Here is a 27,800-nt window from a genome sequence, read left to right as displayed (position 1 = left end):
TACCTGGTGACAGTCAGCTTCTGTCCTTTCACTTGCATGCTTGCCTCTGGTTTCCCAGGGTCCTTTCCTGGTCTCTCATTGAAGATGTGTATCTCTGGCTCGTGCATGAACTGGCCTAGCAAAACAAAGTCCAGACATTAATTTACATGTAATCCAAAGTTTCATTGGATCCAAGTGACATTTTGGTCCTCCTTCCAGAATTTCTAGGGTAGAAAGACATATTGAGAGGTAAAAGAAGCAGCAAAGGGAGGGAAGGGTTCTTCCTGAAAATGATTTCCCATGATCATTTTTTATACATGAGGCTGACCCACTGGACTATTAGCAAAACCACCCAAGTGATGGTGAGGACAGGGGTGTGGTTGGCATTGGAGAGCACGGGTCAAACCATAGGAACATGTCTGTGATGTACATTTGAACTCTTAAAATACCAGGGAATGTAGTCCCTGGATGTTCTACTTGTTATCAAAGACTTCCTAAACTAGTTCACCTCCCTTCCACTACAAAACAGTCTTCTCTTAACTTGCCCCGTTTGTGATGCTGAAACCCTGGCCCTAGATGCCCCTGTCTGGAAAGATGAATGGCCCTGGCCATCTTATTCCTGAGTCACCACATTCTATGGGTCCTCTACTCCTGAGTCCACATCTGTTCTCTTCCCAACTTCTTTTTTTTTTATTATTATTATTAGTTACACATGACAGACAGTACAATGATCTTGACAATTCATACATTTGAATCAAATGGGGTATAATTTCTCATTTTTCTGATTGTACAAGTTGCAGAATCACATTGGTCATACAGTCACCTGTATACATACAGCAATAATAATCTCTATTTTATTCTGGTGCCCTTCCTATCCCCCCTTCCCCTCCTCTCCCCTCCCATCACATTTCTCTACGCAATCTAATGTGACACACTTCTTTTTTTTTCTTCTCACAACGTCATACATGTATTCTGTATAACGATGAGGGCTTCTCTCCATCTTCCATGCAATTCCCCTTCTCCTTCCCATTCCCTTCCACCTGTCTTCCCTATTTAGTGGTAATCTTCTCATGCTCTTCCTCTCTATCTCATTTTGAGTCACCCCTCTTATATCAAAGAAGACATTCAGCATTTTTTTTTTTAGGGATTGGCTAACTTCACTTAGCACAATCTGCTCTAATGCCATCCATTTCCCTGCAAATGCCATGATCTTGTTATTTTTTAGTGCTGAGTAATATTCCGTTGTGTATAAATGCCACATTTTTTTTTATTCATTCATCTATTGAAGGGCATCTAGGTTGGTTCCACAGTCTAGCTATTGTGAATTGTGCTGTCTTCACGAAACTTCTAACGACCCTCATCCAAGTCACTAAAGACAGAGTGGCCCAGCATATGCCCGATGGTAAGAGACAATTTACCTAAAAGTCCATGCACATTAGGGGAAAACTTGTTTGTGGGGGGAATGTAGATCCCCAGAAAGTCTACGTTGATTGGATGCTTCTTCCAAACACGATGCAGTAGAACAGAAAAGGATATCTCCTTATCCAGGGTCACAGTCACAGTTTTTTCTTTCTTCACAGAGACAAGCACCCTAGTGTGAAAGTCAACAAGGAAGGAAAGGATTCCAGAAGAGACTTCTTTAGCAAGTCATTCTCACCCCCAATATATACTCTCCACTCCTCCCAGTACAATTCCCCTTGTGTTTTAAGAGCTTTCCCATGTGTTTGCTACAGAATGCTGGAGGTTTTGTTGTTGTTGTTGTTGTTTGTTTGTTTGTTTTTGTGGTGCTGGGGATTGAACCCAGGGTCTTGTGCATGTGAGTCAAGCACTCTACCAACTGAGCTATATTCCCAGCCCTCAGAATGCTGTTCTTTTAACTCCCTGCTCTAAAATTCTGTCAATTTTCATGTTTATAGGTAAACCATCAATTAACAGATACTAATTGGTAAGACACATGGGGCTTGGAGCAGGCTCCCTGACAGAGTCAGCTGGGGATTTCGGTTGATGAGTTTGTTCACTGATCCAACGCATATATTGTGTACTTTCTGTATGCCAGGCACTGAGACATAGTAGTGACGAAAAAGCTACCTGGAAGAGTATGGTAGGTAAGAACAACTTTCTTGAGCCTTGACTTCCTTATGCTTAAAATGATTATTTTAAATTCTGTGTTGATGTTGATGTTTGGATTTATTTGTGCAGCCATGCCTCAAAGACAGGAATCCATTTAGATGGAGTAATACTTGCCTCTGATTAATGATGTGAGCTGTGTCAGACCAGGACAAGATGGATGTATGAGAACCACGACTCAGGGTGATGGTCTCAGTGTTGATTTCTATTTTCAGATCTTCATTTTGGAAATAAAATCCCAGTTTTCCAAAATAGGTTCTTAGTTTTCCATTCTGAGGCTTCTTTGCACCAATAAGCTGACCATTCACTAAAATCCCTGTAGAAGAAAAAATCATTTTTTTTTTCTTGTGGGCCCTTTTTTTTTATTTTAATGTATGTCTGGGCACCATAATTCAAATTTTATAAAACTTGACAATTTGAGAATAATATTATTATTTTGCTTCAGAATTTGTTTTTTTAAAAATTTCATTTTGTAACTGATATGTTTTATTATGAAGTAATTATATCATAATAAGATAAGCTAGTTTATCCTTTCAATATAGGTTTTGAATTATGATTGTTCCAGACTCTTCAGAATATATTTATTATAATTTAATTTTTCACTGATTATCAGATTTCTAAAAGTATAGAATTTCTATTTAGAAGAGACACAGAGAAATCCCAGGTAGTGACAGGGAAGCGTGGCAATTATCTGATTTTCTAATTCAAAAATAAGTTCTTTTTATTTTACCTGATTCTGGATCAGAAACCAGATTGAGGATTTTTCCAGGTTCTGAGTCAATATTAAAGCAAATATTCTTTTGGCTTCTTGGCAGGTAAATGATGAAATGGGGGTCATTTTCAACTGGAAAACATACAAGGAAAATGAAAACAAGATCATTAAAAGAAATTATTTTGAACAGTATTTTATTGCTGAACACCTTTAATTTAATCAGAAAAAGTATCTACTGTGCTTCCATTATTGATCAGGTTCTGTTTTAGGCATGGGTATCCAGTGGTCCATACCCTCTTGACCCTTTGTCTTGGATCATCTATCAGTATTTATGTTTTTTAATAAATATAGGGGGTATTTATTTTGTACCTCTTACATATATACTAGGCTAAATACTGGAGATAAAATTAAATCAAAAGATAAAAGGAATAAGATATACATGTATGAGAAACCCATATATATAACACATACAGGTAAGAAACACATACTCTATAGACATTTTTTAAGTAAAATAGAGATGTATTCATATACAGTAAAGAAAAATAAAGGAGACATAAAATAGATAAGTCACAGAAGTGAAATGAGGTCACTTGAAATATCCACCAAAGCCCTGGCTAAGTTTCCTCTGTCACAGAACAATGTCTGATGTGTTTCTTAAGAAGTTCCTTCTGAGGATCTCTTGATTGATATAAGAGTCTACATTCTAGGGAATCTAGTCAGCTGCTCTTTCTAGGAACAATAGGAAAGACCCTTCCATGAACAATTCAAAAAAACCACGTTAGGCAGGTACTTGGGACCTTCGTCTAGAGAACAGAACCCAGGAGCACCCAGCTACATGACAGCCGCACACACGATAAGGAAGAGTCCTCAGAATGCAATCCACCTTTCTGGTCCTTTGATCTTGGACTTCCAGCCACCAGAATTGAGATAAATAAATGTCTGTGATTTAGATGCCCCAGTCTGATATTTTGTTCCAGCAGCTTGGGACTGTCTTCTTTCAACAGAAGTCAAAGATGCTTACTTCCCCAGCACACAGTGATTTTATTCAGGCACAGAAGTGCACCACAGGATTACGATCGGTTGAGAAGGTAGAAGAGTGTGCATTGAAGCTCTGTTACCTCTTATCACATGTGGAGGGGGCGTGGACTCAAGCAGCTGTCCCCCTATCACAGGCATGGCCATCACTGGTGTTGGGGAAGGTTTGGCCCAAGATGGGATGGAACCTGGAGCAACTTTGCTGCCATAATACAAGGCACCTGTGCAGGAAAAAACTGTATCCGTTAGTTTCCATAGAAATTTCAAGAATCCTTTTTCATTCATTCTTTCTTTCTCTTTTGGCAGCCCCCAGAGGCTCTTGGTGGAAGTTTTATCTCCCCATTTTTTTTTTCCAGTTCTAGGGATTGAATCCAGGGCATAATACATGCTAGGTTAGTGCTGTACCACTGAAAAACAACTTCAGCCCCTTCCCCCATTTTTTTTTTTTTTTTTTTTTGCGAGGTGATAACTACCAGAGTTTGAACTCAGGAGCACTTACTTAACCACTGAGCCACATCCCCAGCCCTATTTTGTATTTTACTTAGAGACAGGGTCTCCTTGAGTTGCTTAGTGCCTCACTTTTGCTGAGGCTGGCTTTGAACTCACAATCCTCCTGCCTCAGCCTCCTGAGCCACTGGGAATACAGGTATGCGCCACCATGCCTGGCCCTCTTTCCCCCTTTTTATTCCAGAGATCTCTGCTCTCCCACTAGCATCCCAGGAGGAGAGGCTGTGATAGAGTTCTCCCAGGGTCCAGAAGCTGAGGAAGAATCTGCAGTAGGAGGAACTGATGACTACAGATCTTTCTAGAACTCGCCAAACAACAAGCTGAATCCATTTCACTTTCTGAAGAGGTCCCTATCCAAGAGAGAGACTGTGTTACACAAGAAAGATTCTGATATTCAGTCATTCTCTCTGCTTTGAGAAACACGGGCAATTTCTCAGCCTTAGTTTTTCCCTAGATCAGTTTAGGTGTGAGGGCCTCGATCTGTTGTAATCAGGGATGTCAGAAGTCAGAGTTCCACAAACCCTGGACCAGTGCAATAAACTTGGCATCCCACTTGAGCACAATTAAAAATGCAGAAAGCAATCCCTCCAATGGATGCAGCTCATTCTCAAGACAAGGTCTCTAAGAAAGAGGGAAAGGATCCAGTAAACTGGAAGCCCTTCTAGCCTCGGTTATGTACCCCAGGGGCTACCTGGAGACTTTTTACAGGACACAGAGGGCAAGGAGAGCATTTAAGGCCATTTGTAGATTCAGAGCTTGTACATATACTTTTCCTAAGACCCCTTTCTCCTAGAGTATAAATGGAAGGCAGTTGATTCTCCTGCCCTCCCTCATCTAAAGTCCCCAGGAATCAAAGCGTCCATTTGAATGTAGGTACAGCGCTTAAAACTCAGTGACTCCAATGACTGGTGACAAGTCAGATGGTTACTCATTCTTTACTTTCAGTAAAATTGAGAAGGGTTCACATTGTCAGCTGACAAATCATTGAAGTTTTGAATGCTTGAATTTGAGAGTTTGGGCATATAACTGTGGTGGAATTCAGACAAGCGAGTGACATTTCTATTAACAAGCTCTTTCTCTTTCATTCCTATCTAACTTATCTGTGTCAACAATGTTTATCAGTACTTAAGCCTGTAAAGCTGTTTTTTTATTTTTATTTTTTAAACATAGAATTGAAGCTGAATCCTGTATCTTTCAGTCTATCCATAAACAGTACTTACCATGAATACTTGAAGGAAAACTCAGCCACATTTTTTCTCATTAGGAGATGATTTTACTTCAATCAAATTTTACTTCTTATGTATTTCAAAATTTATATCATATCAATGTTATTTTGATCAATGTCTACTAACACTGTAGTAATTTTAATAAAATATAATCCAGAAGAAAAATTTGAATGGTTAGAATCTTATGGTGAAGTGGCACTCCCTTTCTTCACAGAAAAGTCTTAACTGGGCTTCTCTAGAAATCTTCACCATGGCTGATTTTAGGACTGTCAGCAAAAGAGTCTCTGCAAAAGAGTTCAATGTAGATAAACTTCCTATTTTCGAGTTGCCCTGATTTACTTGGTCACTGGCAGGGAAGATACCAGCAATCCAGGTGCTGGACACTCCCTTACTAGTTTTTCACAAATATATCCAGTATAGTAGTTTATAGAAATGTGCAAACAAGGCTTTGAGCTGGGCTTCACAGAGATGTCTTCATTTTTAAGATAAGTTATCAATTGGTCTCCATGGTAACAGCTGGCAGGGGGAGGAAAGAAAGGGGAGAAGAAGCTCTCCCCTTCTCAGGAGTTGTCTTTGAAGAGTTAACTTGCCCAAAACAATGAAAGAAAAAGCTGCTTTTATGTGAACTTCTGAGTCCTTCCCCTTACATGCTGGGTATAAAACTCTGAAACTACCTGAACTCGGGGTTCAGGGGATTGATTGATTACAGCAAAAGCTGTGCCCTCTGAACCTGGCTGCAACTAAATAAAACTATTTCCTGCTATCTTTGGTGCTTTGCCTCATCTGTCCCTACAACAATGGTACAACTCTTAAATTTGAAAGTTAAACAAATATAAGCAAGAGAGAGAGAGAGAGAGAGAGAGAGAGAGAGAGAGAGAGAGAGAGAGCGCAAAATAAGCAAACATTTTTCTTGCAGGGAAGCAAGGTGATTAATAAGACTTTGATGCATAAAAATAGATTACATTAGCATATTTTGTGAGGAGAAAGTGGAATGGAAATAAACACAAGTCCAACTAGAAAAAAAGAGAACAATATAAACATTTTAGTAATTAAAATAGAATTTATTTATGCATGTTTTAGATGGATGATGGTGAGTATCACAATAAGTGTTCTGTCTCATTAGATATGTTCAAAACAGTGACGTCGTTTTATTTTACAGAGTCAATGTTTATGATATGCCAGAAATATATTTGTCTCCATGATTTAAATAGGATGAAAAAAATTAAATGTTGATTTAAAAAATAAGTGTGGGAATTGTGTGCTATATGTATACTATGAATTGAAATGCATTTTGCTGTCATGTATAACAAATTAGAATAAATAAATAAATTTAAAATTTAAAAAAATGAGTGTGGGGGCTCAGTGGTCTTCATAATTCCTTTGGGAGAATACGAGTAAAAGTGTTCAAAGATCATAGTGATAAACCATTCTTATTAAAGTAAATTTAATATGCAATCTCAGGCAGGCAGGGACATGAGTTGGGAGCAAGAGGTGGGTTAGGGACAGGACAGAGCAGAGGCCCTAGACCTCAGCATAGGACAAGAAAGCTGCCCTGACATTACTTAACCAGATGAAAACACTGACCTGAACAGCAAGAGTGATCATGTGGAGGGGAGTCGGCCAGCATGCGCTCGTCCCCAGCTTCATTCTCAATCACCATCGCAGTCAGTGGGGTCACAATATGATGTTCTAGAGACATCTGCAGGATTGTTTTTGTAATCTTCCTTTTGGCTGCAGCTGTAGGAGCCAGGCTTCTGCATCCAGGAAATAGAAGCATTACAGGTATTTGAAGGGGGAACTCAGATCCCATTCCCACCCACCTCCGCTACTGATGTCCAGCCAGGGCCTGGGCAGGGGGCGACGACGTGCACAAGGCAGAGGGAAACAGAACTAAATGGCTTCATGAAGCTACTATGTATTTTATCTAGCTATGTAGTCCAAGGGATTGCTTACATAAGCTATTTTTCAGAGAAGCTTTAGGTTCACAGTGAAATCAAGCAGAAAGTACTAAGATATTTCCTTTGGGCCCCCTGTCCCGCTCTGGACATCTTCCACCAGAGTTGTACATTTGTTACAATTGATGAATAGACATCCATCAATTGTAACTTAAGTCATAGGTCAATAGTTTACATTAGGATTTACTTTGGATGTTGTTTTATGCTATGGTTTGAACAAATGAACAATATATATCCTCCACTGTAATATCATACAGAATAATTTTCACTGTCCTAAAAATGTTCTGTGCTCCATATATTCTTTGCTTCCCTGAACCAGATCAGTGGCAACCGCTGATTTGAGATTGTTTTTTAATCGATATTTAACTTCAGCAGCAATTTGCTCTATACCTTTAAATATATTCAGTGTGCTTCTACCCAAGGGGCAGGGATGTTTCTCAAATAGCTTACAGCCTGTTTATTTATTTATTTTTTTGTAATCTTATCGACATCAGGGATTTTCTCTGCAAATCCAGCTATATAATAGTATTTCATTTCCCCAGCCTAGTTTAGATCACCCTATTTCATCTTCTTGGGAATCTGATCTAACAGGTGGAGTGGGCTTGGGAACGGTAATTTTTATCAAACATCCCATGTAATTCTGATGCAGGTGGTCAAAGGACTGTACACTACTCTAGTGATAGATAAGTTTTTATGTTGGAGGGTTATGATGCAGCTCGACTGAGAAGCCAGGGGTGACGTAGATGAGTATCAGGAAGCCCTTCCTGGGGGACATTGTAATCTTATAATCATATATTTCTCTTTAGACAATAACCTGTTTTCAAGAGCAAATGTAAATTAATTACTCATATACACAGCAACACAGATGAATCTCATAGATATCATACTGAGTGAAAGAAGCTAGAAACAGATTGCATGGTTATGTGACACTTAGAACAGGCAAAACTAATTGATGGTGACAGAAATCAGACTAAATGGTTTCCACTGGAGGTGAAAGAAAGAGAATAAAGGAACCCTCATGGTTCTATTTCTGGATCTGGGTGGTGATTACATGGGCGATATATATAAAAATTTATTAAACTGCACAACTTAAAATGAATGCACTTCACATACTCTATGTATATTATACCTTAATAAAAAAGAAAGTTAGACAGGTGTGCTGGCACACGTCTGTAATCCCAGAGGCTCAGGAGGCTGAGGTGGGAGCATCGTGAGTTCAAAGCCAGCCAGCAACAGGGAGGCACTAAGCAACTCAGTGAGACCCTGTCTCTAAATAAAATACAAAATAAGGCTGGGGATGCGGCTCAGTGGTTGAATGCCCCTGAGTTCAACCCCTGGTACCAAAAAAGAAAGAAAGAAAGAAAGAAAGTTAATCCAGCTGTAGTTGTAGTAATGGGAACCCATGGAAGTTAATAACACAACCCTATATTAATTTGCTACCTTTCTTGCTTGCAAACCTTTTGTGCATGAACTCAAACATTGTGGGTGAACGTTTCACTTTTACAAATCACTCTAGTGTGGACTCTTCCCTTCTTACCGCTCCACTAGCAGTTGATTGATTGTTAGATAGGCCCACAATTTCTTGGTGAAATCAGGATCTGCATGCTTGTCTTTTGATAGGAAATCCTCCAGGTCATCCATCTGGGCCAGGGTTTCCAAGACCAACTCTGTGTTAGCCTAGAGGACAGAGGGTTCAATTGAAGGGAGCAGAATTAGAGTTAATTAAATCACCTTGAGTGAATCAGGGCACTAGACATTTGGAGGGTATACAAAAGAAATGGAAGATGCCTCTGTTGGGGAGTAAGTGCACCCTTCCAGGGGCTTGGCGTGGACTTGGATGAAAACCTGGAGATTGACTGAATAGTCGGGAAGGTGGCAGAGCTTTTCTCATGCCCTCTCTTTAGTTACTACTGCTGTTCTACACACAGGATTCTGGGAATGCAGACTATTAGCTTGTTCACACACAGGATTGATTGTCTCCAGGGGACCAGTTAGTATCTTCGAATAAGCAGACAAGCAGATGTACCGAAGTCGCGGTGATAATGCTCTGTACTTGCTCCAACTTATCAGGGTCAAATTTTCCTGCCACAACAATCTCTGAACCTCCAAAATAGTTGTGGAAACTGTTCTGAGTGACGTCTGTTACTGACGGGTGAGGATAGTTGAACTGAACATTCCGGAGCAATGGAGTTGAGACTTGGTTGTAGAATTTCTACAGTTTGTAAAAAGAGAAAGAAGAAGGAGAAAAAAAAAAGACCAGATAAATAATTATTTAAAGCATTTTTCTCTGAGGTTTTTCTCATGCTTAGTAGATACTTCTTAAGTTATCTCATGTATCTCTGGAACAAGTAAACATACTCATGATTTTTTTTTTTTTGGTACCCCAGGATTCAATTCAGAGGCACTTCGACCACTGAGCCACATCCCCAGCCCTACTACGTATTTTATTTAGAGACAAGGTCTCACTGAGTTGCTTAAAGCCTTGGTTTTGCTGAGGCTGGCTTTGAACTCTTGATCCTCCTGCCTCAACCTCCCTAGCCTCAGGGATTACAGGTGTGTGCCACCTCGCTTGGCAGGATTATTTGGTGAAAAAAAAAAAACAAACTGAGATGTGGAGACAATAAGATTTGTTAGAAGCACTATTAATATTTAAGAACCCAGATTTCTCCCATTTTCTGGTATGATCAGCATTAAGAAAAAAACCTCATGTATTCTCATAATGACAAATGTCAGCTGAGTCAATACTCCCAAATTAGAACCCTAAACCTTTCCTATTTTCAGTGCCTGGCACTGGCATATTTTCTTGGCCATTTAGTAAAATAAACAAGTAATTTTTATCTTTTGTATTTAAGGAAACTTTGAGGCCTCAGTTGGGCCTGTTTTACATATTAAAGAACTGATATTTGAGGTGTCAAAGCACTTCAAAGGAAAAACAGTGGCCCCCATGATAGGAAGGGCCATTGCTCAATGGGCCTCAAGGGCCAGCAAAAGCTCTTGGCCTCAGGAGATCTGTCCCATTCAGGGGGTAGGGAAGTGTGTGCTCCTATCTCACCATTAAGTACATGGGTGGAGGGGACTGTAAGGAGGAAATTGAACGAAGTGTTCAGTTCCTGAAGGGGTCTTTCTCTGATTCTTGCAACCAAATAATGATAATTTTAAATTAAGTGCAACTATCTTTGTTTAGGCATCAGATATGGGTAGTTGGATGATTTCCAGGGGATGGGGGACAGAAAACAGCGTTACCTTGAGCTGGGAGGATGTGTCCTGGTTTCCATAAATCCTTTGAGCAATTCCACGATTTTCATTGGATAGTCTTTTCAAAAAATCATAGTCAACATCAAATCCTATCCCCAAACTGAACAAGGAGACATTGTCTTGAATGTTCTGCTTCACATTTTTCTGGATTTTTGACAGTTTTACCTCACCTGAAGTTGGTGATGACAAGAAAGAAAAGAAGAAGGAATCAATGTTAAAAAGTTTTTGGAAAATCCAGGCAAGGTAATTTAGTGAGATTTATCAAAATTAAAAAATGCACTTACTCTTTGAACTAGTAATTCAAACTTGTAGAAAATTTTCTTACAGATGCACCCATATGTGTCAAAATGAAGTATGGGTAATGGTACATGGCAACATTATTGAGGAATAGCAAACATATTGGAAACAAATTAAATGTACACCAATAAGGGTGAGTGGTTAAATTATGGTACATTTAAACAGTGAAAAACCATGCAGCTATTAAACAGACAAATTTTTTAAATAGGGAAAAAAATTAAGATAAATAAGGCAGTATGTAGGATGTACTTGTATACCTACACGAACATATACATCTATGTTTCCAAATATGTACTTAGAGTAATATGATTTGCATGAAATATCTCTGGGAACTTGTAGCCAGTGACTGACTAGATGGTTAAGGGATAGGAGTAAGAAATAGACTTTTTTTTTTTTTTAAATTGCATTTCCTCTCCTCTCTTATGAGTTTATCCAAAACTTGAATTTTAAAATTTGAGGTGAGGGGAAACATTGAATCTACAACAAAGACATAACAACTAGTCACGTTAGTCTCACTACTGATAAAATGGCCTCTCTTCATCTTTCCAAAACTCTGGTTGCCACCGTCATTATTGCTTCATGTATTTTCATTCTGTTTAGCTGTGTCAGGCACAGGTTGGAAAGGGTGCTTGTTCACATGGCAACACACCTAAGCAACACAATCTGTCATTCACTATTCTTTATGTTTGTCAGTGTAGATACACAGGTTTAAAAAAAAATGAAATAAAAATAGGCCATAGAAGTTGGGAGATGTTGGAGCCATCTTGTGGATAAGAAAAATGATTAATCTAAAGATTGTAACAGAGCCGTCTTTTCTCCAGTTGCAACTGGGAGGAGTGTGGAAAATAGAGAATATGTTACTGTGGCCTTTGGAGGTACTATTTCAAGAGCCGGGGTCAGTATTCACCAGTTACAACTCACATACCATCTTTCATTGTCTAAAAATGGAGGAAATAAATGCATTTCACTAGAATGCATCAGCAAATCTTCACAATATACTATTAGAATTCAAACTCAACTCTCTCCCTAGCATGGAAGGGAAACTGAGGCATTCAAGAGCACCACTAAACATATCTGAGGACTGGCTGATGGGATGAGTGCTTCAGGGTGGGAGACTTCAGGGTGGGTGCCTTTAGGAAGCAAGGATTAGAAGTGTTTTAGAAACTCAGGCCCATGTAATTAGACTTCCCATGCAGGGCAAATCACATTCTCAAGCAACAGCAGTGAAAATGTTTGTCATGAGAAAATTGAAGCGATACTTGCCTACTGTTGGGTCTCCATCAGAAACCAGAATGATCAGAGAGACCGAGTTGGGGTCCAACAATCCCAAATTATTGGCTTCATTCAAAATAAAGATCGCCCGCAGGAGTGCTTCATTGATGTTTGTGCCTGGTAAAGTAATGGAGTTATGCCGTTGTAAGCACTTTCTTTTCACACACACTAAAATCACACCTTGGATTCAGGTTCATCTGTCTAGTGATTTCTTACGCATCATGTATTTGATAGTAAATGATTATTTTAAAAATTATTAATAACCATTAACTAACCAACAATTCTTTAATAATAATTAATAATATTAATATAATATTTGAATAATTATTTGCTAATTATTCAAAATTAAATAATAACTTGATTGCTTTCCAAGTGACACAAATTTAGCTCTGCCTGGTCAAGGTCCCATAGTGCAGTAAATTATTTACTTTAAAATAAACTGTTCCCTGAAGGGAGATCAGTAAGAGTAGAGAAAAGAGAAGAGGGGGAGGGAGGGGAAGAGAGAAAGGGGAAGTACTGGGCAATGATATTGGCCAAATTATATTGTTATATTTTTGTGTGTGCACATACAAATACATAACAACAAATCCCACCATTACGTACGACTATAATGCGCCAATAAAAATATAGAAAAAAAACTGAAACTATCCCCTTAGAGATAAATAAGCCCTTCAAAGCACCAGTCTATTATCTTTGTAAAACACCCAATTTAAGGCTTGTGAATCAGCTGCGCTGGAGACTTACATTTTACCATATGCAAACGAAAGCTGGCATCACTTATTGAACCTTTTTTTGTGAAAGGTTGGAATTTTAAAAAACTCATCAGGCTGGATTATGTCTTATACTTTAGTCACAAATAGTATTCATCATTTACCAATAAATAAATTTAATTTAGGGCAGACCATTGAAAATTGGGTAAACACCACTGCAGTGGAGGATAATGATTCTTAAGTAAAGCAAATGAATCCAGAATATTTTTCCTATGTAGCTATATGAATTCACCATAGTGAATCCCACCATAATGTACATCCATAAGAATGGGATCCTAGTTAGAATAAGATATATTTCATGCTTGTACAATTATATCAAAGTAAATTCTACTATCATGTATAATTAAAAAAAACAACAACAAAGGGAGGTTTCACACAGGGCTTTAGGTCAAACCCACTCACCTCCATTGGGCTGGATTTTCTCAATGTATCTCTTGGCATCTGCAACCTGTGCTTTAGTAGCTGAAACTAAATCATTTCTCCAGGTTCGAACGTTGTGATTGAAATCGACCACAGAGAATTGGTCTTCAGCTCTTAGGTCATCCAGTATGGTCTTCATTGCTTCCACAGTCTATTCCAGAAAAAGAATAAAGGGAGGGTTTACTAAATAAATCCTAAGCTTAAGAAACTAGGAGACCAATCATCGTCAACCTTCAAGACCTCACTCAATCTCAACTTCTCCAAGAAAACCTCTTTAACCCACCTCAGTCAACACAGGCCTAGTCCTTGTGTATTTATAACATGCATTTTCAATTTTAAGTATTAAAGTTTGTGAATACTTGCATCTTTACTGTCTTATTTGTTATGCACAACAAGTTTGACTAGTCCTAGTTTAAGTTAAGGATCACAAAATCACATATATTTCTCATGTCCATCTATTCCCTTTTAAACATCTATTTCTCATCTTCTTTCTCTTTGAACCAACCACATCTGCCTCTTCCTCTGTCTTAGCCTGATTCTTGCTTCACTGATAACTGAAGCAATCAGAAGAAAATTTCTATAGATTCCTACGAGTATTAAACCCAACCAGCAATATTTGTACCTCCCTCCTGCCTCGGAGACGGAAGCAATCCTCAGTATTTCTACCAACTGCAAATTCCCCTACTGAAAACTAGATTTCTTTCTGTCTCATCTGCTGAAGACCACAGCTCCAGCAATTGCCCTTTGCCTCTTGAATCTCCCTCCTCTATCAATACACTTCCAGAAACATAAAAACATGTATTTCTCACCCCTTTAAAAACCTCATCAGCGCCTGCTTTCTCCATTCATCATCTCCCCTTTCAACAAAAGGATTGTCTAACCACTCTATCTCCCGATCTTCTCTTCCCATTTTCCCTGAGCACACTCCATCCAGATGTTCATCTTCATTACTCCACCAAAGCTCTCCTTGTCAAGGTCACCAATGACCTTGATGTTGCTAAATCCAATGGACCATCCTCATTTCTCATCAGACTCATTCTATCATTGGTATTTGATCCAACCACTCACTCCCTCCTTAGAACAATTTCCTCATTTGTTTTCCTCATTGGGTTTTCCTCCTCCTCTCTTTACTGATTTTTTTTTATTAGTCTCCATCACTGACTTTTCCTCTTCCTCCCCAATTCTTTGATACTGGAATGCTCTGCTGTTCAACTATATGCAGAAGAACTGAAAGATGATGCAGAAAAGTGACCAGAGTGAGAAGAGGCCCTGAAGAGGGAAACTTTTCAAAGAACTGAGTTTCAAGATAATTTTTTCAAGGAAATACTGGACAATTAAAAAAAAGAAAGGGAAGAGGAAGCAGAAAATAGGGAGATGGAAGAGAAATTCACAAGGAAGGAATGACTGGAGCATGTCCAGGGAACAGATGATAATCTCAAACCCTTGGGAAGAGCTCACACTCTCAGTAACAAGAGTTTCTGAGTTTTAGCCCAAAGGAAGGAGTGGAGGGACCAATGAACTATTGCATTAAGAGGGGATCATAGAAGATAGGCAGTTCTGCCTGCCACTGTGAACAAGGAGGCACTTACTTGTTTCATCTTAATCCCCCACATTGAGCCACTAATGTCAATAACAAAAAGGATGTTTTTGGGAATTGGGTCCAGGTTCTCAGGAGCAAAGAAGTGGACAAAATATCCATTAAACACCTGCAAAATAGAACATAAATGTGAGTCAGATCATGACCAATATTGAGAAGGTAGGCACTGGGGGGTCTGAGTTCTAGAGAAGATAGGTGGGCGACAGGAGAAGGCAGCATGGCATTCATGAAGACCAGAGCAGAGGTGACTCAGGTCACATCCATCTCCTGCTCCTGCTGCTGTTCTTCTCCCAGGAGGGTCCAAACCTTCTTGGCAGAGTTCCACTGTACAGCCCTTCACTCTCAGGCCTCTGTTCCAGAGCCCTGTTAACCAATGGTGAGTCAGATGGAGCACCTGCCCTCGGGGGTTCACAGACACCAGAGGGTGCAGACAGGTGAAGAGGATTTGCAGTGCAGGGTGTAAGGTGCCACGACTAGGAAATTAAAGGGCTCTGAGACTCAGATGGGGGAGCCTTTTCCAAAGAGCTGGCATGTGCCCTGAGAGCTGGGATGAGGCTGGAATTAATCCTGCATTGTGGGAGTTGGGCTGGGTTGGGGTGGAAAGTGGGGAGAAGAATTCCAGACAGTGATGGACAGAGCATGACGCACTTGGGGCTCCATTAGTGGTCCAGCAAGACAGGGCCATAGATGCAAGAATCCAAGAAATTAGGTGGAGAGTCAGCAGGACAGGTCACGGAGCACCTTTATGTGCCACTTCAGAGAATTTGGATTTTTCTTGAAGTTAGTGGGAGGCAACGAGATTCTTGCCAACCTTCTTTGTCTTCTGATGACTGTCTTGCCCAGTTCTCTATCCCCTGACATCTGGTTGCATAGTTCTTAGCTGCAGCGTTTTTAGCTGTGGTTGCCAATATACTTCTCTACCCTCCAACTAGAGAGAGACTCACGACCTTTTTTATATCCCCTAGGAGTTCTTACCTTAGCACAAGCGATATAGAGACACACATCTAAGATGTGTCAAAAGGGGAAGGGAAATTTTTCAAGGAATCTCAAGATAAATATGGTCCCTAGAATTCACCATTAGCTCTGGATCTTTCTCTGGGCTTTGGTTATGCTTTCCTCCTCATCCTATAATCTTTGATCATCTAATTGCAAGTCTTGGGAGGTATCCAAAATACCCACTTTGTAATTTTCTATTATTTTTTATAGGAGGCTTGAACATAGTCTTCCTGGACTAGGGCATGACACCTGCTATGATTTGAATATGTGAAGTGTCCCCAAACAGCCATGTGTTAAAGGCTTGTCCCTTAAGGTGGCTCTACTGGGAGGTTCTGTGGACCTTTAAGAGGTGGGGGTCATATGGGAGGTCCTTAGGTCACGGAAAGGGTACTCTCCAGGAGGACTGTGAGAACCTGGTCCCTTCCTCTCCCACTCTTTTGTTTTCTGGCCATGAGGTGAACAGTTTGCTCCACTGTGCACACTGCTGTTTGCGTACACACCGCCACCAGAGGTCTAAAAGCAATGAGTCTACTTGATCATGGACTAGACCCTCCAAAATCATGAGCCAAAACAACGCTTTGCTCTTTAAAAGTTAATTATCTCCGGTATTTTGTTATAGTAGTAGAAAGCAGACTAATAAAGGCCCAGTGAACCTTTAGTCTAATGACATAAAAACAAAATAAGACAAATAATAAATAACTAAATGATTAAAGAAACAAATAAAAAACTAAGTAAAAGATAATGCTTATGGCATTTTGGAGAAGTAAGATTTTAGTCCCTTCTCTGCAGCCTCGACACTCGCCTTCATAGCTAGAAAATACCCACAGGCCGAGGAGCTCCTTGACTGGAGATTGGCAGTCCCATGGAGTCTGTCGACACTCACCTCAAGCTTGCCAGCCTTCTCTTCTCGGTTCACATCATACATCACCACCAGCTCTCCATCCACGGCGGTCTCAGAACAGTTGGAGCATTTTCTTTGCTGTGCTACTGTGGGCTTGAAGGAAATATGTGCCTAGAAGGAACAGTGACATCAGAACCGGGTTTCTTCTCCAGCCCCTTCAAGGGGAGGGCTTGACAGCTGCACCTGCTTATGCACACAGATGAGGGGCATTGCCCAGTGGCCACAGTGCACCCAGCATCGGCAGGCCTGCAACAGGTGGAAGGGACAGAGCCAGGGCTTTGGGGGGGAGTGTCTGCCCACTAGAGTTCTGTTTGCCAGGTTTCTGGCCTTTTAAAAAGACCTTCACGGAATTTCCCTCATCCACCATGGAGAAGATGGCTATCAGCTCGGGAAAGAGTTTGTGAAGGTTCTTAGAAGAAGAGTTTGACCTCTTCGTAGTTGCTTATCATTGGCCATTGAGACAGAATTAAGCTGGGGATTTCTGGCTCTGATCATGAAAACCCAAAATATATTATGTCAAAACTGTGAGAAATGAGACCTAGAAAGGGACCGTCACTGGTCAAAATGGAATGAAACAACTGGAAGTTTTGTTTGATGTACTTGAAAGAAACACCTAGACTCATTGTTCCTTCACGTAGTGCCCGAAGCCCAACACCAGACCACTTTTCGTTCTCCAGAGCACAGGAAGAGGATGGAACCCAGGAACTAGTGGCCATTTAGATGGCTGGCGACAGGCAGTGGTTATGTTACCTTCTGGGGTCCTTTAGATAAGACTGGAACACCATCGAAGTGGCCTTCAAATGTATCAGGAACATGAAGAAATTTAAGTCCCTGAGGCTCAATAATCCACACGTCCACCTAAAGAAGAGAAAAAAATTGCAGCATTAAAAGTTCTTAAAGAATTTTTAAGCAAGAAGTAAAATTTCCAATGAATGCGACGATTCTTTTGCAATCTGCACGTTTTCCAAGCTGGTTCTATTATCACTTCTGAAAGTTCTTCCAGTTTCCTGGGATGGGATTCATCTCACATGGAGGCTTTGCCCCTTTGTAGCAACTCAGTATGCTTTCAATTGCCTCACTCCCCTAGGACTGATTCCCCATTGCTACAGTCAGATGTGGTTTGAGTGTGTCCCCCAAGATTCACACGCTGGAAACTTGGTCCCAAGTGTGACAGTGTTGAAGTGGTGGGACCTTTAAGAGGTGGGGCCTCCTTCGAGGTGATTAGGTGATGGGAGTCTCAGAAGGGACTGGTCTGTGGTGTTTGTTGCTGGGAGGAGTTGTTAGGAAGCAAGGTCACACCTGTGCTTTGTCTGTCTGCACACAGCTGGTTGTCTTTCTGTTTCCCTGACATGTCCTGATGCAACCAGGGGCCCTTGCTGGGATTCTGGTTGTTTGGAGCCTCCAGACACCAGCAGCACCCAAATAACCCTCTTTGCTTATAAAGTATCCAACCTCAGGTATTGCGTTTACTCACACAAAATGTAGAAATCTACCTTTATTCATTCTATTCTACTATTGTTATATATAATACCTTCACTTTGTCAGAGAAAAAGGAAAGTTATTATTAAATTAGTCTGCACTTACTCCATAGATTTGTCTAAAAAAGACAATTTTCCCTGTATCTTGGGCCTTTTTATTTCTTTTCTGTCTTCTTCTTTGAAAGAGCTCAGCAGGGAGAAATACTTTTGGTGATTCTTGACAAAACCATAGCCAAAGCTGTATTTCCAGAATGATTATTATATTTTAAGCATAGTGCAAGTCACTTCACATGTGTTGATTTATTGCACTCTCATCAATATTATTATTGTTATTATTATTTTTTATTTGATGCAGCTGATAAGTGGCAGAACCAGGCTTCCAACCCTGGGCCTGAGCTCTTAACACATTGTAAACAACTTCTTAACTTCTAACAGCCCTAGCTCCATCTATTTTTTTTTTTTTTTTTTTTTTAGTACTGGGGATTAAACCTAGTACTTGGGGACACACTCAAACCACATCTGACTGTAGCAATGAGGAATCAGTCCTAGGGGAATGAGGTAATTGAAAGCATACTGAGTTGCCTTACCACCTAGGTTACATCCTCAGTCCTAAGTTCTTATTTTTTATTTTGTGACAGGATCTGGCAAAGTTTCTGAGGCTGACCTTGAACTTGCAATGCTCCTGCCCCAGCCTCCCAGATGCTGGCATTACACCTGTGTTCACTGCAGCTGGCCCCAAGTCTACCTTTCAATCAACATTGCTGCATTATTCTTTAGGCCCCTGTGTTACACCATTCTATTTCTTCTTCTTTTTCTTTTTTTTTTTTTTCATGAGTAGCCTCCATCTTTTATATACATACACTCACTCATTGAGATGTGAAGTCATCAGGCAGTGCCTGGTACGCACATTGCTTTACTTACTACCTCTTTCTCATTTGGGATCATTTGCAAAAGCAAAGAACTACTTCCCTTTGGAAGTCCTTACTTTGGAACCATGTCTGCTTTTCTTCTCTCAAAAAAATTGTTTTCTAAAATGTGCTTTCCTACTCAGGGAAATGCACATCAAAACTACATTGAGATTTCCTCTCACTCCCGTTAGAGTGGCAACCATCAAGAATATGAACAATAATAAATGCTGGGGGTTGGGGTTTTGGCTCTGTGTTTGAGCATTTGTCTAGCACATGTGAGGCCCTAGGTTCAATCCTAAGCACTGCATAAAACTAACTAACTAAATAAATTGATTAATTAATTAAAGGTATTGTATCTGTCTACGACTAAAAAAGTTTAAACAATAATAATATATGTGAGAGAGGATATGAAGAAAAAGGAACACTGTTGGGGGATTGTAAATTAGTACAACCATATGGAAATCAATATAGAGGTTCTGCTAAAGATTAGGATTGAAACCATCAGATGACTCAGTTATGACACCCCTTGGTATTTATCCTGAAGAATCAAAGTCATCATACTAAGAGATACATGCATACCCATGTTAATAACAGCACAATTCACAATAGCCAAACTATGGAACCTGTCTAGGTTTCCAACAATGGCTGAATGGATAAAGAAAATGTGGTATATATACACACAATGGAGTTTTATTCGGTCATAAAAAAAATGAAATTATGTCAATTGCAGGAAAATGGATGGAACTAAAGACCATGATATTAAGCAAAATAAGTCAAGCTCAGAAGGTCAAGAGTCATATAATTTCTCTCATGTGTGGAAATTAGAGAGGAAAAAGGAAAAGGTTGTGTGATGAAACCCCAGGGGAGATCTATAGAGGAAATGAACGAAGAGGAGGCAGAGGGGAAATGCTGGTGAGTGACACTGACCAAATTATTTCGTTATATTGTGTGCATGCAAGAGCATGTAACAACAAACCATAGCATTATGTACAACTATAGTGTACCAATAAAAATATGGGAAAAAATTGCTTTCCTAAAGTCATGGAAACCAGTGTGAGCAGTTTCAATATTTTCTTTCTTGCTTATTACAAATAAGGTGTGAACTTAGCTTATTGCCTCCAAAAAAATCAACTGGTTCTACATGTTGGCATGAGCCATCTAGCGGAATCAGGGGGACCAGATGGCTCAGGACAGTCTGAGTGGCCATCACTGGTAGATAATGGAGAAGCTCTTGGGGAAAAGGGGGAAAAGTCCAGGGAAGTTGCAGAGAACTGGGGCCTCTGCTTTATTCTTCCATAAGTTCCTATCTATAATAGAACCTGGGTTACTCTGCATTAAGAAATGACAAAATCATAGAATTTGGAGGGAAATGGATGGCATTAGAGCAGATTATGAAAGCGAAGCTAGCCAAGCCCTAAAAAACAAATGCCAAATGTCTTCTTTCATATAAGGAGAGTAATTAAGAACAGACTAGGGAAGAAGAGCACAAGAAGAAGACCATCATTAAACAGGGTTGAGAGGTGGGAGGGAAAGGGAGAGAGAAGGGAAATAGCATGGAAATGGAACGAGACCCTCAGGTTTATACAAAATTACATACAAGAGGAAGTGAGGGGAAAGGGAAAAATAATACAAGGGGGAGGAATGAATTACAGTAGGGGGGGTAGAGAGAGAAGAGGGGAGGGGAGGGGAGGGGAGGGGGGATAGTAGAGGATAGGAAAGGCAGCAGAATACAACAGACACTAGGATGGCAATATGTAAAGCAATGGAAGTGAAACTGATGTGATTCTGCAAGCTGTATAAGGGGCAATATGGGAGTGCATAACCCACTTGAATCAAAATGTGAAATATGATATATCAAGAACTGTGTAATGGAGGGGTAAGACAAGATAATACAAATGGAAGAAATGATTTACAGTAGAAGGGGTAGAGAGAAAAGGGGAGGGGAGGAGAGGGGAGGGGGGATAGTAGAGAATAGGACTGACAGCAGAATACATCAGACACTAGAAAGGCAATATGTCAATCAATGGAAGGGTAACTGATGTGATACAGCAATCTGTATACGGGGTAAAGTTGGGAGTTCATAACCCGCTTGAATCAAACTGTGAAATATGATGTATTAAGAACTGTGTAAGGTTTTGAACGACCAACAATAAAAAAAATAAATAAATTAAAAAAAAAAAAAAGAACCTGGGGCCCTCAGGACAAGGCTAGCTCTCTCCATGAGAGGAGGGGAAATGGAAGGAGGACTTTCTCCTAGGATTGCAGAAATGCTTAGCAAGCCTGTGTCCCACTTGATGTAGACACAGCTCTAAAATCTAATAGGACCACTAGGCCACTGAGCACTGGGGGTATGTGTCTGAGGCCCTATGACTGGTTCTGCTGAGAGGACCAGCCCGTGGTGATCCTGAATCACGCATCATATTTATTGGTCTCACTCTAAGGAACCAAGTGTTGGAATAAAACCATTCCCCAAATTTGATACACCAATAGAGTTGAGTTTTTTGTTTGTTTGTTTTTTGTTTTTGTTTTTGTTTTTTTTAAAGAGAAATCTTATCCTCTTTGATTTCTGTGGGGAAATGCATTTCCAGTTCAGTGGCCCTTCTGATGGTGATTGGAACAGCTCTTCTGGAATCCAGACTAGGAGAAGGTCTGTCATCTTTGTTTTCTCCTTAGCTTATCTCTGGATAAGATTAAATCTCTTGGGAAATGGACAAGGTCATAGAATGTTAGAGCTGGAAAGTACCTTAAATATCATCTAGTCTAACCCTCTTGTATCACAGATGACAAAATAAAGGCCAGAGAATTCTGAGTTAAATTAACTTAAAGCCCAGATCCCACATCTAGTTAGTGCCTGCCTATTTGGGGCCAGAAATCAGTCAACTTGCCTCTGTAAAACTCTTTCTAATATAGCAAACCCTCTCTGTCTCATCTTAAAAGGGAGGAATTCCTCAGAGCATAGAAAATTTAAGAGTGAATAAAAATTCCAAAAATGTAAGAATTTTTTATGTGCTACTTGATATATGCTTTAAGAATCATTATCTGCATGGAATCAAACTTAAAATCTTAAATTTTGGGATTTATAGCATAGAATGCAGTTAACTTTTTCTTAGCTCTGTGACCTTAGGCAAGTTATTCATCTGAATCTCCGTTTCCTTATCTGTAAATGAAGGGTAATGACATTTCTCTCATAAATTGTGGTGAGGATTTAAAGACAGCAGAGGTCTAAATACCTTCCCCCAAATATTATAGAGGACATGTGTTTTCGTATCATTTACATAGTTGTTTGTTAATATAATTTTTATTATTAACAATCTCCAGGCGTGGTGGCACAGGCCTGTTATTCCCAGCGGCTCGTGAGGCTGAGGCAGGAGGATCGAGAGTTTAAAGCCAGCCGCAGCAATGGCAAGGCACCAAACAACTCAGTGAGACTCTGTCTATAAATAGAATACAAAATAGGGTTGGGGATATGACTCAGTGGTTGAGGGTCCCTGAGTTCAATCCCCAGTACCAAAAAAAAAAAAAAAAACCAAAACAAAAACCCAACAACCTCAACAATGGCCTCATTAGTGGCTTGGTGCTTATCAGACGTTAAGTGCTGCCTGATAGTATTTCTGTGAGATTCTTAGTGTTGAGTAAAAGAATGTAGGTGATGGGCTCACATCTATGTCCCTACTGGAAAAATAATCAGGATCACACATTAGTTGGGTAGGCCATCCTGACACCTGCTTGCCAAGTCACATGCCCTGGCATACTGCTGCTTTTGCCTGGAGGAATAGGCATCTTCTTCTAATTTTCCCCAAATCATTGTCACACGCCCTGATAGGGAGCTGAGAGCAAACTGTGAATATTGTTTATCAGATATGCAGATTTCCAAATTAAGATCAAAATTTCACCACAATGAATTCCTCGCCTTTTATCTCCTATGTGTATGGGGCAATTTGCAACCTGTTGGCTTCACTTTCCCATCTGTCAAGGGGAAACATGTGTTGTGCCCTCTCCTAGGTCTCCTCTTACATCACTGCCTCTCACATCAAATGTTCATATGATGTCACAGAGAATTAAGCAAAGAAAAGAGCATTTCCATTTTTAAAGCAAAGTCAAGTTCAAGGCCTGGCTCTCTTGAGATGATGGCATTGAGGGGAGAGGGGGAGACAACATTCACTGAGCTACTATTTCCATGAATTCATCTAGCTTACAATTATTTCCACCTACTTTTGTAAGTTTATCTCACTTGTAACTAAGAAATGCAAGTATGTTCTCTCAGCCTTTTTTAAATATGAAAGAGCGGAGACTCAGGATAACTTGACCATGAAGATCATGGTATGGGTTTCAGGGCAGCCTCCATGAAAGATATGCTCCCTCAAACCCCCGAAACCTGTGAATGTGGCTTATTTGCAAAATGGTTTTTACAGATGCTGTTAAGTTAAGGATCTTGAGGTGAGATAATTTTGTTCTACCTGGTGAGCCCTAAATCCAATGACAAGTGTTCTTATAAGAAAAAGGTAGAGGGAGACTTGAGATGCCCAGAGGAGAAAGTGAATATGACCTTGGGGAAGAAATTCAGAGTGTCATGGCCACAGGTCACAAGTCAAGAAATGTTAGCAGCTGCAAACACCAGAAGAAGCAAGGAGTAGAATTTCCCCAGAGCCTCCAGAGGGAGTGTACCTCTGCTGACACCTTCATCTCAGACTCCTGTCCTCCGGGAGTGGAGAGAGTACACTTCTGTTATTTCAGGCCACACAATTTGTGGTGATTTGTTACAGCACCCTTAAAAACTAATACAGCTACAAAGCAGCTGAGCTGCTTTCAAAATCTATCAGGCACTGGTGTGGCTGATTCCAAGCTCAAATCTTTTTGGCACACCACAGTGTACTGCAGAGCCAAATGCACCAAATACAAGAGTAGTGACGAAAGTCTAAGTCATAAGAGAAGGCACTTGCCACCAGCCCCGCTCACCTCCAGGTGTTTGGCCAGTCGTCCAGGCTGCAGATAAAGCCTGTGCTCATAGGATCCCAGCTTCCTCCAATTCACTTCTTGGTAATGAAGTTCAAACTGCACCTTGACTCCAGGGAGGACGTTTACTTCCGTTTTGAAGTTCTCCATATCAACAGCTCTGCTCCTAAATGCAGGAGCCCCCAAACATAAGTCATCACGCACGTGATTGAACTGTGAGGCCCAGAATCTAGCCAGCGGGCATCTAGTCTTGTCCTGGGAGATCAGACCTGCTCAGTTGCTTATGAAATAGGTATGAAAGAGAAAAGTGCAACTTCTGGATAAATTTAATCCTACCAAGCATTTCCGTTTCCTCTCCTCTCCTCCCTGATCTGTGGCTTCTAGAACTTCTGATGTGAATTTGTTTGCCAAGTAACCCTCGCCTGTGCCAGGAACTTGACGTATTTCATCTCTGACACAGCAGTTCTGCAACTTACCCTCATTTTTTAGATGATAAAAAGTGAGGCTCATGTAGATAGGTAATCTACTCAGGATCCCACAGCTGGTCAACTGTAGCTCCAAGACTCAAACCCAAGTTTAGTTGCCTCCAGAGACAGCGAATATTTCCTACAATGCATTTCAAGACCTATTCTAGGAATTCTTTATATTTTTGAAGGTATTCAAGGAAAATTATTTTATCAAATTGAATATATACTTTCGGTATAAGGTGTGCTGTGTATTTAGTCACCGAACATATTGAGTTCTATGTGATCATTGATCTTGAAGTGTTTATGGTTTTAAGGAATAAACATCAGAATTATCCAGCGAGGATGATTCCAATATCAGAATTAACAACAAATGACTTTCTCTCTCTCTCTCTCTCTCTCTCTCTCTCTCTCTCTCTCTCTCTCTAACTGGGGAGTGCTCTACTGTTGAGCTATGCCAACCCATTTTATTTTGAGTCAGGCTTGTGCTAAATTGTTGAGCCAGCCTCAAACTTACAATCCTCTTGCCTCAGCCTCCTGAATCACCAGGATTACAGGAGTGGACCACCATTCCCTGTAACAATGAATGGCTTTTAAACAAGGTGAACTTATGCATAATCAGCACATTTAGTTTCAGGGAAGTACTGAAGGCAGTCAGCTTGGGATACTGGGTAGTGGAAGAAAAAGGCAAACATGGTCTAGTGCAAAGCTTTGAGGCAGAATATGTTGGAAGAGGCCATATTTATCTGAGAAATGGATTAGAAGAAGAGCTCTATGTTCTCCGCTGAATCTCGAGTATGTGGGCTGAATAAATGAATGGATGATGTAGTCTATGTGCAAAGCTGGCAAAGTGATTCATAAAGTCAAAGAACTAATTAACCCACAGGGAAGCTGGATATGTTCCCCGTCTTCAAATTTCTTCTCTCCTTTCTCTTCCTGGCTGAATTGCATGTATCTGTTTGGGCTCGGCTGTAACATCAGTCTCTGAACATTTTCTGGACCCTCCAAACAGAATTGCATGCTTGGTACTCAGGATCCCCCCTACATCAGCATTGCCCATTATCCACAGGATAGCCACTCTCCTTGTCTGTCTCTTCCACAAGCCTGACAGTGTTTGTTTTTGAGTTACTGCTGCTTCTAGCAGAGCTGGGTACAGAGTTGACACTGGATGCTTTTTTTTTTTCTGAATAAACAAATGCATGAGTGACATGAAAGAATTTCAACTAGAGGTACATTTAGGAACGAAGAAGAGTAAATGAAGATGAAAACAATGTGGCAGAGAGGTATGCAGTGTAAAGAGTGATACGTTGAAGATTCCTTTGGAGCTGTTTGCTTGAAAGGTTGCTTTTTTGAAGTGATTTGGCATAACCAGTGTCTTATGTAAGACTACAGAGGGGAAAAAAATATCCCCAGAATCTAAGCTTAATTCTTGACGCTCTAAAGGGCTCTATGCTGTAAACATAAGGCAGAAAAATCATTAAAACCAATTCTAAAATTTTCCTTTTGTACATACAGTAAGTTTTGTTAATAAAATCATCAATACATATAGTTCCTTTCTGCACTCTTTAGCAAAGAAAAAAAGACAGTACTGCACTCTGTTGTCATATATACCTAATTAAAATTAAAAAATAAATTTATTTTAAAAAACAGTGTTGATTTATAGAATATCTATATAAGACAATCAATATAAGCACAACCTAAGTGAGATCTCCCAAATCTTATAGGTGGAAGAGAGGCCTCAGGGAAATAGAAATTGTGCTGTCTAATTTTACCATCTAACTTTTAGAGTTTCGTCTGTTTAATCTGGTGCCTTTCTGAAGGATGGTTGGCCTTGGGGAAATGGGATGGGAGAGGAAGCACCGTGGCACAGTCCTCACCTCACCAGTCCAGCCGTCTTGCCTTTTGCTCTCGCCTGAGCGTAGAGAGCTCGGCCCACAGTTTTCTCCTTAATGGAACTGGTGAACGTCGTGCCATCTACAGTCCTAGAAAATGACAGGAGGCAATGAGTTGATCAGTGTAGTAGTCTTAGCAAAACTAACAAACAACAAGCCACCCATTTATTAAGGTTGATTTAGTGAATGTGGGAAATGATCATTTTGTATCTATAAGAAACAAGAAGAGAGAGATTTGAGTCACTCCCTTTATCTTGTGAGGGGCTAGCTAACACTCACCCTAAAGCTTTTCCTTCATGTACTGTTGTTTGGGTTTGAACTTTTTCATAGCCACATTTTATCCTCCAGATGAAGCATTGCTCTCTTTGGAAGTGTCTTCCAAATGAGCGACAAATGTGACTAGGAGAGATGACTGATAAATCGCTAATTATCCGACATACATTTGGTTCATCAGATCATTCTTCTGGGAGTTAAGAATTAGAAAATCCTGGGGGTTTGCAATGAACTGGAATATTTATGTCCCACCAAAACTCACAGGTTGATCCCACCTCTCAATAAGATGATGCTAAACAGTGAGTCCTTTAAGAGATCATTAGATCCTAAGAGTGAAGCCCTCATGAATAGGATTAGGGCCCTCATAAAAGAGAACCTCAAGAGTTCTCTTGCCCTTTTCTACCATGTGAGAACAGCAAAGAGATGGCCATCTATTGTTAGAGTCTGTAAACAATTCAAGATGGCGCCTGGCATTTTGCAGAGGGAGTGGTTTGTGAAGTAATGCGATCGAGCCATTAAGTGTGGAGATTCCTTATTGGTTGACTGCTGTATCTAGTTTATGTTAATTAAGATAAGCTGTGTATAATGTATATATACCCCTCCTGTCCTACAATAAACGGCTCCCACTCCTGCTGCATCAACCTTCACAAGTTTCTCGTCACCTCCCCCCGACCCCCGTTAGTTTGCCCAGCCAGCTGGGCTGCGGCAATCTATGAATCAGGAAGTAAATCTTCTCTAGGCATGTAATCTGCCATTGTCTTGAATCTTAGATTTTTCTGTCTC

General features: G+C 40.2%; 1 protein-coding gene and 1 long non-coding RNA gene across 3 annotated transcripts in view; one reads left to right on the top strand and one right to left on the bottom strand.

The window, feature by feature from the left end:
- Positions 1–27,800, bottom strand: part of Itih2 (inter-alpha-trypsin inhibitor heavy chain 2) — a 37,795-nt gene that overhangs the window by 3,052 nt on the left and 6,943 nt on the right. For both annotated transcript variants that reach the window (XM_078023183.1, XM_078023182.1), the window contains exons 5-20: positions 26,730–26,834; positions 24,392–24,554; positions 17,800–17,907; positions 17,032–17,160; positions 15,145–15,261; positions 13,538–13,706; positions 12,357–12,482; positions 10,785–10,966; positions 9,568–9,753; positions 9,079–9,218; positions 7,171–7,340; positions 3,937–4,074; positions 2,837–2,950; positions 2,224–2,422; positions 1,398–1,570; positions 4–115 (exon numbers count right to left, since the gene is read on the bottom strand). In XM_078023183.1, coding sequence (XP_077879309.1) covers positions 4–115; positions 1,398–1,570; positions 2,224–2,422; positions 2,837–2,950; positions 3,937–4,074; positions 7,171–7,340; positions 9,079–9,218; positions 9,568–9,753; positions 10,785–10,966; positions 12,357–12,482; positions 13,538–13,706; positions 15,145–15,261; positions 17,032–17,160; positions 17,800–17,907; positions 24,392–24,554; positions 26,730–26,834 — 2,331 coding nt within the window. The remainder of the gene's footprint in view (positions 1–3; positions 116–1,397; positions 1,571–2,223; positions 2,423–2,836; positions 2,951–3,936; positions 4,075–7,170; positions 7,341–9,078; positions 9,219–9,567; positions 9,754–10,784; positions 10,967–12,356; positions 12,483–13,537; positions 13,707–15,144; positions 15,262–17,031; positions 17,161–17,799; positions 17,908–24,391; positions 24,555–26,729; positions 26,835–27,800) is intronic.
- Positions 1,566–5,864, top strand: LOC144367336 (uncharacterized). The gene is made up of 2 exons (XR_013426670.1): positions 1,566–2,084; positions 2,179–5,864. It is a non-coding gene; the product is annotated as an uncharacterized LOC144367336 (long non-coding RNA).

Source organism: Ictidomys tridecemlineatus, chromosome 10 (genome assembly GCF_052094955.1).
Source record: "Ictidomys tridecemlineatus isolate mIctTri1 chromosome 10, mIctTri1.hap1, whole genome shotgun sequence".
NCBI classification, from domain to species: Eukaryota; Metazoa; Chordata; class Mammalia; order Rodentia; family Sciuridae; genus Ictidomys; species Ictidomys tridecemlineatus.
Note: the sequence above shows the minus strand (reverse complement) of the source record. Positions and strands in the feature narration are given on the sequence as shown.